Source organism: Madurella fahalii, assembly GCF_045866475.1.
Source record: "Madurella fahalii IFM 68171 DNA, scaffold_1, whole genome shotgun sequence".
Lineage (NCBI taxonomy): Eukaryota > Fungi > Ascomycota > Sordariomycetes > Sordariales > Madurella > Madurella fahalii.
In genome coordinates, this window is record NW_027263971.1 from 1,267,512 (window position 1) to 1,281,424 (window position 13,913).

General features: G+C 58.1%; 6 protein-coding genes across 6 annotated transcripts; 4 read left to right on the plus strand and 2 right to left on the minus strand.

The window, feature by feature from the left end:
• Nucleotides 1-1,293: 1,293 nt before the first annotated feature.
• MFIFM68171_00390 (F-box only protein 31-B) lies at nt 1,294-3,500 on the plus strand (the record flags this gene model as incomplete). Its single annotated transcript, XM_071055812.1, has 3 exons — nt 1,294-1,345; nt 1,445-2,260; nt 2,335-3,500. The coding sequence occupies 3 exons, from the start codon at nt 1,294-1,296 to the stop codon at nt 3,498-3,500; spliced, it is 2,034 nt and encodes a 677-aa protein (XP_070911913.1).
• A 1,747-nt stretch (nt 3,501-5,247) lies between these two features.
• On the plus strand, nt 5,248-6,660 carry MFIFM68171_00391 (SprT-like domain-containing protein; the record flags this gene model as incomplete). The annotated part of the gene is made up of 1 exon (XM_071055813.1): nt 5,248-6,660. One exon carries the CDS (start codon nt 5,248-5,250, stop codon nt 6,658-6,660), a length of 1,413 nt encoding a protein of 470 aa, XP_070911914.1.
• Nucleotides 6,661-7,433: 773 nt separating this feature from the next.
• chk1 (Chk1 protein kinase) lies at nt 7,434-9,245 on the minus strand (the record flags this gene model as incomplete). The annotated part of the gene is made up of 2 exons (XM_071055814.1): nt 7,434-9,102; nt 9,160-9,245. The coding sequence occupies 2 exons, from the start codon at nt 9,243-9,245 to the stop codon at nt 7,434-7,436; spliced, it is 1,755 nt and encodes a 584-aa protein (XP_070911915.1).
• Nucleotides 9,246-10,054: 809 nt separating this feature from the next.
• Nucleotides 10,055-10,737, plus strand: UBC11 (Ubiquitin-conjugating enzyme E2 11; the record flags this gene model as incomplete). The annotated part of the gene is made up of 3 exons (XM_071055815.1): nt 10,055-10,161; nt 10,243-10,575; nt 10,635-10,737. 3 exons carry the CDS (start codon nt 10,055-10,057, stop codon nt 10,735-10,737), a joined length of 543 nt encoding a protein of 180 aa, XP_070911916.1.
• Nucleotides 10,738-11,205: 468 nt separating this feature from the next.
• Nucleotides 11,206-11,733, minus strand: RPL31B (60S ribosomal protein eL31; the record flags this gene model as incomplete). The annotated part of the gene is made up of 3 exons (XM_071055816.1): nt 11,206-11,409; nt 11,527-11,601; nt 11,656-11,733. 3 exons carry the CDS (start codon nt 11,731-11,733, stop codon nt 11,206-11,208), a joined length of 357 nt encoding a protein of 118 aa, XP_070911917.1.
• Nucleotides 11,734-12,550: 817 nt separating this feature from the next.
• On the plus strand, nt 12,551-13,751 carry RAX1 (Bud site selection protein, Revert to axial protein 1; the record flags this gene model as incomplete). Its single annotated transcript, XM_071055817.1, has 3 exons — nt 12,551-12,720; nt 12,772-13,459; nt 13,515-13,751. The coding sequence occupies 3 exons, from the start codon at nt 12,551-12,553 to the stop codon at nt 13,749-13,751; spliced, it is 1,095 nt and encodes a 364-aa protein (XP_070911918.1).
• Nucleotides 13,752-13,913: the final 162 nt, after the last annotated feature.

The following is a 13,913-nucleotide window of genomic DNA, read 5'->3' on the forward strand; positions in this document are numbered from 1 at the left end:
CTGTTGGGCACTGTCCACTAGTGGGAAGCTTCGAGCTATCTTGGATCTAGGCGAAAGCCCTATTCCCCGCCCGGAAGCAGTGGCCTAATATTAGCTCCTGAGCCATACGCGAGGGATTCTGCAGGGAGCACAAAGCTGTCACGGGAATCATAGTCCAATGTTTGAACAGAGAATCTGGACGCTCGAAACTTCGAAATGGTGCCATCCATGGCAACCGCCTCCCCGGAACACCTCCCTGATTGCTTTCGGCTTGATTGATGGGACACAACATGGCATAGGAAGTTTACTAGCATGGGGAAGGATCTTTGGGTGGGGAGCGGAATGATAAGAAGGATGTGAGATGTGTAAGTAGAAAGCAAGAGTGCCTGCTCATCGTTACTGCTCTTGTTCCTGTGCACACCGCAGCCATCCACTGCGACGCCGTAGGTGTGAAATTGGCCGCTATAGCCCACACCACGACACATTTCCATTTAGCTCCAGAACAACGCCACCCGCAGCTTTTGCCAGCAATGGTATTAACGTTTCGGAACAATCGACCCCAGGTCCCCAAGGGGCCCTCGACATAGTTTCGATTCCGGGGCCTCGGAGTTCACGGATGCGCGGCTAATCCCAGGTTTCGTGAGAATCTCCTCCTTGGACAAGTGCATAGTAGCGAACTGCGGACCGGCGGTGTCTTCGCCCATACATTGATGAGTGTCCTAGGGACCATCCGATCTCGAGAAATACGGATGTCGTCAAAAGAGGCTTAAAAATAGTGTCACACCTTCCGTGAATTTACGGGAGAAATATATCCCGAAAAGGCTTAGTGCTCTCCGCACAGAATGGCGTTATCGTAAGCCGAGAAGCCTTATCGATTGGACCTGGCTCTGGAACGGTCGAACTAGTGGAGCTACGAAACCTGATGGAGCCCGTGGAACCCCCATGATTGTGCCTGGCTCGCCCCCGTTAGATTCGCGGGGCGCCAATCCAGCCCGAAGCTTCGACAAGTCCTACGCCAGAGCCAGGAGGCGTGGGTGCCAGCTCTTGGTCCTACACCACAGGTGTTTTTTTTTTTTTTTTCTGTGTGTGTGTGTGTGTGTGTGTGTGTGTGTGTGTGTGTGGCCCCCCTTTATCCTTATCTAAGAAGTTCTAGAAAGGGGGGGAAGGAAAAGACGATTCATATTCTTTCGCCTCCGTCAACCATTCCAATCCACGTTCTTTTGGCGCAAAAGTCACGGAATTTGAAAGCATTCAACCCCGCGACCCGGAATCGGTACCCAGCTGGTCTCGGATCCCCCCCGCCAGCAGCCAGACATGGCGGGTTTCGAGCATCTGCCGGGGGAGATTTTACTCCACATCCTATCGTGTAAGTGATAAGACGACTCTCGAAACGGGCTCGGCGCTCGAGCTTTTCGCAAGATATGTGTCAGACCAATCCACATGCTAATCACGTCCTGTGATATAGTCCTCAACCCCCGCGAAATCACCATTCTCCAACTCGTCTCGCGCGGCTTCCGCAACCTCGCCCGCGACGATGGTTTCTGGCGCGCCCGCTGCCTGCAAGAGTCGTCCTACCTCGAGGCGCTTGGCCGCCGCCGCCGCCTCTTCCGGCTGACAGCGGGCACGACCGCCACCGGTGGCTACTTGGGGATCAACTACAACAGCAGCAGCAGTAGCAGCAGCAACAGTAGTATCAACAACGGCGGCATCGGCGCTGTATTGGATCTGGGGAGCTCCGGGGACGACGATGACGACGGCGACGGAAGGAAATGGCCGGGAACAAGTCCGTCAACGTGGACGGGCACCGCCGACTTCCGAGAGCGGGAGCGCGTGCGCATCATGGCCAATTGGGACCCGTGCTTCCCCTCGGAACGCGTGTCGTGGTACGACGAGTACATCCAGCGCCACGGTCCGGTGGCGGTGAATTGGTTTCAGTTTGCCTACGACACTACGGAGGAGAGAACATTGTCGTCCGACGTCCCCGTCGAGGCTCGCGGGGTCGCCTTGTACTACCCCGATAGTGGCGGCCGTGCAGAGGGGTCATTGGGAGAGACGGTCATGGCCGTGTCGCCGCTGGATGATGGCAGCGTGTGTCTTTGGGATGTTGGGGGTACGAGGGGTAAGAGGGGCGCGGTTGTCGCGAGGAGCAGGCCGGGAATTCTGTTCATTGATGGGCCGGGGGCTGATAATAGTATGCGGTCGAAGAGGGTTGATTCAGGGGTGACGGAGTGCGTGAGTGTGGATAGTTGGAAACATAGGGCTTTTTTCGCAGTGCAAAGTCGTAAGTGTGCCATGGCAGAATCGAAAAATCACGACGAGTGTGACGGCGGTTTGCTGACGGGAAGCGAAACCCAGACCTCATCGAGGTCGACCTGCAGACGCTGTCGGTCGTCGGCTGCGAATCATATCCGTGGTCCATCACAGCCTTGTCTGCTGCGAGTCCGGCCGTGCCACTCACCGTTGGAACCAGCCTCGGAATCCACCTTCACGACTACAGATCCCGCAAACCGTCGCTAAATGATGCGGGTGAGACGATTGACGGCTTTGATCTGATGGGAGCCAAGGACTTCTACGAGCGAAGTCTTCGGCACATCTTCGATGACGAGCCGCTACCCCCTTACGCACCGCTGTCACAGCCAGGGCCGCTGAGCATCCTCCATCTCCAGGCACCCGGCCAGGAAGCTGAGTTGTCGGATGACATCTACGTGGCGGGCCGATTCTCCAATATCCTGCACTACGACCGACGCAAGTTCCCGTCCATCCGTGGCTCCATCCACTCAGGTGCGCGGCTCTGCAGCATGACCTCACTCCCATACCCCTTTTCGACGCTCGACAGCGAGCTGCGGCGCAAGGGAGAGCTGTCATTGGAGCAGGTCGAAGCCTCCAAGAGCGCCGCTGGTGGCAGGACCTTGATTGCCTGCGGCGAGTACAATACCAAGGGCTCCTTGGAGATCTACGGCCTATCGCCGGGAGAATTGGCACACAGGGGCACGCCTGGGGGCTTGCAGAATTCTACCTTCAAGAACCGGCAGACGTCGTCGCAGTCCAAGCTACTATCGGTCGTCAATCACGGGTCGCGCATTGCGTTTTCCGACGGATCTGGATACATCAAGTGGTTTGAGCGCGACGGCTTCACCGAGGTGCGGCGATGTAAGATCGGGCGTAGCGAGAGACCGCCGCCGGTGTCCTCCATCTTCGCGTCAATGCCTGGCTTCGATGACCTGGCCCGGAAGCTCCTCCCGACTCGGCCAGGGGCCCAGGCCAGCGACGGCCGGGGCAACGACAACGACCTGCTCTTCTGGACGGGCGACAAGCTGGGGCTGGTGACGTTTTCCGCGCGTCCGGGCTTCATGGCCGGGGATTTTGAAGAGCAGGCTCCAGATGCCGAGGCGCTGGCCAGGGAGAGCGAGGCGAGGGCGTACAGCGAGAGGATGCGGCTGGCGCTGGAGAGGCAGGCTGATGACGTCCGGTTTGTGAGGAATCTTGGTCTCGGCAGCGGCTTACGGCCTGCCTCGGTATGATTTGTTTGACTTCGGTCCCATTGCTAGAGCCGGTTTCAGGAAGATGACAGCCACGCAATCGTTGGAGAATGGGTCAGACGGACAAGGCGACACCCTCAAAGTGGGCCGTTGCCCGTTGTTTTCGTCAGCCGACAAAGGCACGTGTCATGAGGAGAATGCTCCGTTTTGTTTTGCGTTGCATCACCGCTGTCTGGCATCTTATGGTCCTAGAATAGTCCACCGACGTTATATACCCTCCCTTTTTTTTGTGTTATTGCATTCTGGACGGTCTATCGAATCACCGAAGGGCCGGCTGGACCACGATGTTGAGGTGTTTTTTTCTGCATGCTTGTGGCATTGCAACATGGCAAGCTGTCTGCCCTAGCAATTGTGCCAAGTCAGCAGCTTGTTCATTACCGCATGGTTTATTTTGCCCAGATCGGGGCGCTGGATGTCGTTCAGCGTCAACCCCGGCGGCCAGCGGAAGACAAGTGGCTGAGAACAGGGACCAGCGGGGCAGCTCTGAGAATTCCAAGGCAGCCAATGGCCTCGTGGCCGGAGCGCTGGGGACCAATTACCGTGGACGGGGCGATTGCAATTCCGTATGGGGCTCCACCCGGTGCCGGTTGGCGGCGAGTTGAGCGCCTCGCTCTTGCTGGCCAAGCCGAGATGGCATGCAGGAAATCTCGACCACCTGTTCAGTGGTGCAACCTAATCCAACATCTCTTTTTTGTGTACTGCGTAGAGCCGTGTTTGTCCGGTCTCCTCGTCTTCCAACGAAGTCCAACTTTTCTACGGCATTCGGCCCAGTGCCCTGCTCAACGCTGGATGGCCAAATCCGGTGGACTCTTGGCCCCCCCCGCGGGTACCCCCGTTGCCGGCGCCAACCGGGGCGGCGTTCGTTAGCCTTCTCCACGAGGGTTGTGCTTCGCCGGGGCTACGTTACGCGCTGCGATCGTCAACCCTTCTCTCCATCCACAGAACCGAACGGGGTCCGACGGCTCGTGCCACTACTGCAATGATGCTGCATTCCATATGCGCGCATGGCAGGCAATACACTACTGCCGTGGGACAGCACACCGCCGACCCCGCCTGGAACGCTCTGTTCCTTCAGTGCGTCTTGTCTTGGCTGATGTCCTCCGGGTAATGGGTCGCCAGCCCCGGACCCCCAGACCGCTCCTTCGACTGCGCTGCTGACTGACGGCGCGAAAAGGAACGAACTTTGTTGAGACAGACAGGGCGTTCCCTGGCAATACCGTTTGGGCAAGAGCTCGTCGCCAAAACCGTCGAGCGACGCCCATGGCCCTGGACCCTTTCGGTGCTGGCCTTCTCAATTGGTCTTGCGTGTCAAAACCAGGGACCACTCAGAAACCGGGCTGGCCAGCTAACGACATGGTTGACGGCAGGGAGATGCAGTGAGGCGAAACCTTCTTTGGCTGGTTCGCTCCAGCTAATAAACCCGCCGAGTTTGGTTGGCATTCTCGTTGTGGGCTGCAGGTGACATTTCCGTCTTCGCCCCCTTCCGACCTCCCGTCTTTACCGTGGCTTGCATTCTTTCGTGGGTTTTGTGAGCCTCTTTCCTGGGACCTTGACTCGCCTCTCAAAAAGTGTCCCTCTGCCGGATTTTCTTAGTTTTGCCGCCAGACCCGTCTGCATCTTTTCAGTCTTTGTTGTCTTTTCTCATTTCCCATCTCCCGGACTGAGAGGTGACTTGTTTCGTACAGTGACATTTTGCCTTCTTTCCCGATCTTAATCCCGAGCATGTCCGATGGCGCTCCCGGTGGCAGGCGGGGACGAGTACCCGCCGATCCGCCGCACAGGCAGTCCGTACTACCCAGCCAAACGGCGCACCGCCGATATCGTCGACAATGACCACCATCACCACTCTCGGTACAAACGGCCGAGATACGGCCAGCACTCTCCATATGCCGACCACGTTGCTTACAAGGCGGCCGACGAGTTGCCCGTACTGACCCACCCACCCCTATACCACCCTCATCCACACCTCCCTTATCGGTATCCCTCTCCCCACCCTCACGTCCCCTCTCCGGAACCCACCAGCGCTGCCACCGCTGCCACCGCTGCCCCGGCAATGGAACGCACCGCCTCGGGCCACTCCATCCTCCCGGACCCCACGGAGCGGTGCGGCTCGACGGAGCTCCTCGAGGACGACGAGGCCGCCCAGCGGGTCCGCGACCACCTGGCCACCTTCCGGCGGCGCAACCCGGACTCGAAGCACGAGCGCATCCTGCGCAGCATCATCAACCCGCGCCGGTCCTACTCCACCGGCCGGGCCAGGGACGAGTACCCCCTCGACAACGACGCCCTCGAGTCCATCTTCTCGACCGCCAACGAGATCTTCTTCAACGGCCGCCTCAGCCAGCGCGTCCGGTGGGATTGGTCCCACGAGTCGAGCACCCGCTACGATAGCCGCGTGATCGGCACGACGGCGCTGCGCAGGGCCGGGAAGAGCACCCGCGGCTTCGAGACGTTGATCGTGCTGTCCTCGACCATCCTGAGAGATGAGCGGTTCAGCCGGAGGCTGCTGATCTCGACGTTCCTGCACGAGCTGATCCATAGCTACCTGTTCATCTGCTGTGGGTTCCGGGCGAGGTGGTGTGGCGGCCACACGCCCGGCTTCAGGGCCATTGCGAGGATTATTGATGACTGGGTGGGAGAGGAGAGCGGGTTGTATTTGAGCAGGGTGGAGGCGGATTTGGAGTTGTTCAAGATTGGGGGTGGTGAGCCCGCGATGGGAGGGGATGTGGACGGAGGCGATTGCTGGCCCGCCGGTGTCGACGGACACGGGATGAAGGGCTTTGCTACGACTGTCAACGTTTATCCTTGCTCGGGGATGGCGGCTGACGAGCATGAGTATGCTGCAGCTGCAGCTACCACGACTGCTACTGGCATGGCGGGCTACGGCGGTCACCAGGAGGTGGCGCCGTACTTTGGAAGCCGCGGCACGTCCAGTCCCGGGCCAGCTCCCGGCCCCCAGGAGCCGGTGCAATACTACAGCGACCGCCGCGGCGGTAGCAGTAGCAGCAGTAGCAGCGGCGGCAGCGGCAATGCGTGGTGGAGGCAGCGCCGAGCCGTCCGGCCCCTCTACGTTTATTCTGGCGACGAACCGGCGGCATCCTACGTTTACGCGAATACCAACGCGACGGTCCAGAGGCCTTGATTACGCCTCTGCCGACCCTATTCAGCTCGACTCTCTTCTCTAGTTGGAGAAAAGACCGAGCGAACGGGAGAATTTCTCTTTAAAGCACTTGGCACCGTATACGGATATGGGCGCATGGGTGGATGGCTTGTTGCATGGCGATGGCGTCCAAAGATGTAACATTGGCATACCGCATTGGCATTCGGATTCGGCATTGCATGGGAGGACTTCTTCGCTTCATTTCGGCCCATCTTTTCTGCATGGTCTGTTGTTTTCCGTCTGCATGACATTGGGCAGCGTACGGGGCGGGACACGGGAGTCTCTTGCTATCGTTCCATCTTTGACCCAAAGCATCGGTCGATACCGAGAGTCCGTGGCTCTTTATGGTTGCTCAACACTGTGTGGCTTCGTACCATTTCCTTTGTATGCTCCGTGTTGTTTAGAGAGATACCCCTGACCTTTATCGTAGCGGTTGCATATTTATCTGGATTTTTGTGCTCACGTTACAGACCTTAGAAGGCATCACTTGACGCATCACATCGAGCATGCTCCAAAACCATGCGTCGAACGGACATTTCCCTCGTCTATTTGTCTGCTGTCATACATACGACTCGAAACTCTGGATATCATGTCTCCAGAACAAAACCCAACACGCTGGCCATTCACCCGCATTACATCCCATACGTCATTATTCATCAACAGGCTGCCCTCCCATTTTTTCCCAAACCCAGACCAACCCTTGCGCTCCCGCCTCTGCCTCCATTCCCAAACCGAACCCCAGCCGCTACAGCGCCCTACGCCCCACCGCCAGTGCTCTCACCGCTATAAATCCCATCCTTACACAACAGCGCGACCTTTTTGAAGAACCGCCGCCACTCCAAGGGATCCCCCTTGACCTTGACAAACCTCACCTCCAACAACTCCAGCTCTCCGCCTTCCTGCCCGTGCCCATGTCCGTCGACCTCCCCATCGTCCACTACCGCCGCCCCCACGCCGGCCGGCACGTGAACCCTGTACCGATCCACCAGCACATCGCCGTGCAAGCCCTGGCGCCGCTCGTCCAGCGTCCTCACCTTGAGGGTGGCGATGTGCTCGGCGTGCGGGTCCACGGGTGGGTTGTTCCGGCCGGGAAGGGGCACGTTGAGCTGGTGGAGGGCGTCGCGGAGCATCTGCACGAGCAAGGTGGGCGGCATGTGCGAGAAGAAGCGCGTGAGCGAGTAGGCGGGGACGATGTCGCGGAACTGGCGGGCGTGTTGGGTCAGGGAGAGGGGCACGCCCGGCGTCTGCGAGAACTGCGACATGGACGGCTCCGTTTCCGCGAGGGACTCGAGCGCGCCGCGAAGTCTGCCGGCTGGTTTTATCGCTGTCGTTGTTGAGGTTGGGAGCGTCGGGGGCTGGGTGGAGAGGACGGCGTAGGTGCCGAGGGTGCTGCGGGGCGCGGGGCGCTCCCAGTCGAAGAGCGCGTCGCTGATGGGGGTCTCGGGTTGCGTGGCGGGGAGTTGCTTCGCGGACCAGGCGAACTGGGAGTCGATGTCCATTGCTTCGCCGGGTTGGGACTGCCGCTGCGAAGGGGTCGGCTCGGCGTTGAGGTCGATGCGCAGGCCGGCGAGCATCTGCGCGGCGAGGGCGATGGGGTCCGAGACCTTGCCGTCGGCTGTGAGGAGCGGGTTGCGGCGGGTGTACCAAGGGTGTTGGCGGATCTGGGCGAAGGAGAAACGCTTGCCCGCTTCGATGTTCATCATGCCGCGGAGGAGCGACAGGGCGTCGGGAGGTATCCTCCCCCACAACGAGTCGGTGCTGCGGCCGTTGGTCCGGACGTATTCCTGGAACTCCCAGCTGCTCGAGGTAGGCTCGTCCCATGGCGTGTTACCCACCAAGAGGACGAACAAGATGACGCCGCAGGACCATATGTCGACAAGGTCGGCCGAGTATTTGGCTCCGTCTGGCGACTTCCTGTCCTGCCTGCCGCACTGCAACACCTCGGGCGCGATGTAAGGGGGGCTGCCGCACATGGTGGAACTCTGTTTCCTCGCTCCCTTGTGCTCGAACAAGGTGGCCATGCCAAAGTCTGCGATCTTGAGGTTGCCAGCTTCCGATAAGAGGATGTTTTCGGGTTTGAGGTCTCGATGGGCGACGCCTTTCGAGTGCATAAAGCTGACGCCGCTGATCAACTGCAGAAAGTAGAGGTGGGCAATGTCCTCCTGCACGCCGACATCCGCCTCAATCTTGTCGAAGAGATCTCCTCCTTCGGCAAACTCCATAGCGATCCACCTCCAGACGGCGTCTTCGCCCGTGGCGAACCATTCGATAATGTTTGGGTGCTGGCCGATGTGCGAGTGAAGGGACACCTCCATCGCAATCTGCTTTGCAGATATGCGGCCCTGTCTGACGGCATAACCCTTGTGTATCAACTTGACAGCGAAGACTGGTGATGGCGCATCCAGGGGTATCGCCTTCTTGATGCTGGCAATCCGTCAGTGTGGGGCAGCCCTGTTGAGCCCGTGTAAACGGTAGTCTTACGATGCATATGCCCCCCTTCCGATCGTCTTAGAGATGATTCGGAAGGGCAGGTCACTCGGAAGAGGATCTAGCTGCGACTGTTGCATTTCCGATGCTTTTAGCGAATGCGGCCGGGACCACACGCTGACGATATTTTTGTACAGTCACCGCCTAGTATAATCGTGGATATCCAAGCCAAATGCAAACAGCCGGCGGTTGGCGACAAGCCCAAGGGGATAGCAAGCATCAACCAAGCACGGAACCAGTTAAAACTATGGAAATTGCAGAACGGTCATCGCTATCTTGGAAATCAGCTCTGAAGGAAAGAGTGAGTCGTAGAAAGCACTCACCATTTGGTGCTGACGCGTTGGACTGCGAGACGCGTGGAGAAGTCGCGTAAAGTGAATGCGATGGATGTTTTTTAAAGGGTTGGAGAGGGGCCATTGTTTTGTCTGACAGCTGCAGGCATCAACGCAGCTCATTGGCCCCCAGGGGGCTGAGCTGGGTGTGGGGCGCCTGTCGCGGTTGCTAGAGGGGCTTTCTTCGTCGCTTAGCGGTCGGTGGGGGGCCGCAAACCTGTGTCGTCCTGTAAACATTCCAGCTCAACCCTTTGACTTGCCGCTTGCTGCCCGCACATGTGCCCAATCCAACCAGTGCCTTCCAGCTGCTGCCGCTTACCCATCTCCCTCACCCAAAGAGCGAACATTGCTTAATAAATTTGCTGTCCCTTGTTCTGCAGGTACGGAGCTGACCTTTCCTGCAACCATTGTCGTCTGCGCTTCGCGACTCCTAAGATTGACCCGCTTCTTCCTTTGCAGTATCTGTCAACGGCATCTTGCTAAGGGCTTCCTCTGAGCTCGTTTTTGTCTTACCTGGCCATTGCTTGTTCAATTGGTCGCCTCGCGCCAAAACCATCATGTCTTACATGGAGGACAGTCAGAATTCTGCCCCCGGCAGTGTCCAGGCCAACAAGCTTGGCGGCGCAAAGAAGGGTACTGAGCCTGGCCAGAATGCCGCGAAGAGGTGAGTGCTGCGTGCCCTGGTATTCCACAGAGTTGCCGATTCGCAAATCCAGGGGCAGGGGCTGACCAAAAACATACACAGGCTGCAGACGGAGCTTATGCAGCTCATGACCTCACCGGCGCCCGGCGTATCCGCTTTTCCGTCTGCCGACGGCAACCTGCTCTCGTGGCGGGCTACCATCGAGGGTCCGGACGACACGCCCTACTCCGGCCTCACCTTCAAGCTTAGCTTCGAGTTCCCCTCCAACTACCCGTATGCACCGCCCACCGTGCTCTTCCGGACGCCCATTTACCACCCAAACGTCGACTTCTCGGGCCGTATCTGCCTCGATATCCTGAAGGACAGATGGACGGCGGCATATAACACTCAGAGCGTGCTGCTGAGCCTGCAGTCTCTGCTGGGCGAGCCCAACAAGTGCGCAATCCCAGCCTATCTGTGCCCTTTCTGCAATTCGTTTGGCTAACGCTCCGTAGCTCATCCCCGCTAAACGGCGAGGCGGCTGAGTTGTGGGACAAGGACCCAGCTCTATTCAAGGCCAAAGTCATGGACCGCCACAAGGATATCGAAGACGATTGAACAAGGTGGATGGCGGAAGGGCACGCATGTTTCTTTTGGCTTGGTCATGGGGAATCGGAGTCATTCTGTGTGTGGTTCTTGGCTTTGGACCCCCCGGAGTATTGGTCTCCTGGTTAGCATTTGCATTTCCAGGGCGGGTTGGTTCATGGATATCCCATCGTTGTCTGCTAGCGAAGCAGGCTGTGAAGTACATCAACACTGGCTTAAATGGACCTCGCTTGTCCATGAGCGTATCACTCTGAGATAATCCCAGCGCATCACTCTTAAAATGTTTCCCAAAGCAACCCCAGCCCCAGAAGCGCCCCGACCGTTCGTTGAAAATGGTTCTGGTATCGAAGGTGCCGTGCTTCACGAACCCATGTATTCGTAGTAGGAAGCTAGATGCCATGCGAAACTCCGGAAAAGCCCAATGCCGCCCTGAAACCGAACCACGGCCCAATCTTGATCCCCCTTTTTTTGCTGCCGGCTTTACTCTTCCACGATGACCGTGTGCAGGCCCTTGGGGTTCTTCACGTTGACGGCCTGAACGTAGCTGTACAGCTTCTCCTTGGCACCCTCCTCGTCGTTACGCCTCCGCGAGATGCGGACGCGGAGCCTATAGGGGACGCCCTTCACACCCTGCTCCCAGACCTTCTTGTTCAGCTGGGGATCCAGACGGACATCCGAGGTTTTCTATACGTCATCTGTCAGCTTCCTGCTCGCACTCTCTAAACAATCCAGGATGAAAACGGCGAATCTTCGTCTCGGGGCGTCGGGATTGCTGGGTCGGTATCCCGTAGTCGAACATACCATAGCCTTGGCAGCGAACTCCTTGATCTCCTTGATGGCGCGCGGGGCCCTCTTCTTGAAAGTAACACCGTGCAGCTGCTCATTCAGTCAGCTCCTATGCTGTCCAAACCGAGGCACTGAGAAACATACGCGCTTGTGCAGGTGGATGGTGTACTCGCGCGACACGACGTCGGCGATGGCCGAGCGGGCAGGCTTCTTGGACGACATTCTAAGGGAGCGACCGTCAGCGGGGTCCAGAGGGAGGGTTCTGTCGAGTCGTGCCGGATTGAACCGAGCCGGGGTATGAAGCCGTGGTTACGTACTTCGGAGACGTCTGGATCTCGTGCACTCGGAGTCGGTTGAGTGGTGTCGAGAAGTCTCGTTTTGTGCTGGGTTCGATAAACCTACCTCTGGGAATTTTGCACCTGGGTTTTCCGTGAATTCTGGGAAAGTGCGGACAACTGGGCTCAAGCTCCTCGCGTAAATGCCCTAAAGTGGAATAGCGCAACTGGCTCGGAACCCCACCAGAGCTTTCTCACCGGCCAAGAGCTGACACCGGGCTGGCACTTGCTGACAGTTGTGCAAGAGTTCCGGGATGAACGGTCACGGCTCCACCCCAGAAATCAATTGGAATTTCAAGACCCGCTTTTGCTCATCATACTGCTCCTTGGTTTGCAGGGGCGAGCGCGCCTTTGAAGCCTCGTTCCAACTCCTGCCTCGATTCCATCATCACCTCTGACTCCAACGCTCCGACTTGGTGCGCTGCGCGCACATCACATTCGCTTCCTCCAGAGCCAGCCTGAATCGCCCGTTCTCTCCTAAATCAATCGACACGCAGGAGGTGTAACGTCCGACGTCAACGGCGCCGCTTAGTTCCTGCGACGTCGAACCTCCATCGGCTCGGTGACCGCATGCGCTCAACACCATTTTAACTCCACCCCGGGAATCAATCAGTCGCTCGAGGGCCTTGCTCGATTTTCTCGATCGTTACTTTTCGTTCTTTCGGACTTCAGCCTTCGTTATTCTCTCCACGACTTCGATCAAAATGGCGGATCTTGCGGCAACAACTCCGTCTCCCCAACCCGATCTCACTCGGAACCGCCTTCCGACGCTCTTCGAGGTCCTCAGTCGGCGGACGCTCCCTCCCGTTGACCTGTTCTCGTTTTACATCTATATGCGGGACCAGCAGCGTTCCGTTGACTACCTCGACTTCTGGTAGGTTCTATCGCTTGAGCTATGAAGAATCGACCCACTAACGTAGACCAGGCTTGATGTTGCGCAGCACATGTCGCTCTGCCGCCACTATGTCCGCGAGCTTCGTCGGTCTGTCCTCGTGGGCACTCCCGACCCAGAAAAGAGTTCAAAACGATCATCAGGCATCCTGGATAGTCTCGGAGATATGAATCATCCCGTCGCGGGCCCCTCGATGTACACGACTGAGAAGGAGAAGGATCAAGATGCGCAAATGTCGGCGTTCTTGCGGGAGGATCGGGGAGACAACCACGAATCTCCACATAGCATCAACGGAAGGCAAGGTCGGCCGAGCCCAAATATCAGCACGCCGCGCGAGATTACGACGGATTCGAACTCGCCAGCGCACACGGTTGCACGGCAGGACATAAGAGCCTCTGCCGAAAAGATCCTTTATACCTTCCTTCTACCTGGCGCGGAGCGCGAGATCACCCTCCCTGGCTCCATCACCCAGGACGTCACTGCGGCTATTGAGGAGTTTGGCAGGGACGACCCGGAGGTCTTCGACGTGGCTAAGGACTACGTGTTCCAGGCGATGGAGCGTGATGCCTTCCCCGGGTTTCTCAGAATGAAGGCGCTTGGCAATCTCATCCCCCCGACCTTGATCATGCGCCTCATCCTCGGGCTCGTGTCCATGTTCGGCGGTTTTTGGGCCGCCTTTGTCTTGATCTTCCTCAATGAATCCCGCTTAGTACGGCTCTGGGTATGTCACAGTCCCACTCTGGTCCACTTCTCTTCATCGACTGACCGTTCTATAGCTCATCCTCCCTTTCACAATCGGCGTCTACTGCCTTGCCTCATACCAATATTCTCTGGACCCCATCCTCGCCCTCATCGGCTTGAGCGAATACACCCCCTTCAACTTCTCTCGAGTGCGGGAGCCATACGTCCGGAAGCTTCTCGCTCGTCGGGCGATCATGGTCCTTGCTATGACGCTGCTCATCGACGCCGCGCTTTGTGTTCTCTTTGTCCTCGTCCCGGGCAAACGACTGTGAGGGGGCGGGAAAGGTCTGGGCTCACGGGAGTAACGTGGGCTGGCCTCCGCTCCCGATCGTCAAATCAGACCGGATCACGTCCAGAGACGCGGCTGCGGTTTTTGAACGAGCAACGTTTGTGTTTTTCGCTTCAGAGAAGGAATCAGGTAAAACATCAAGCAA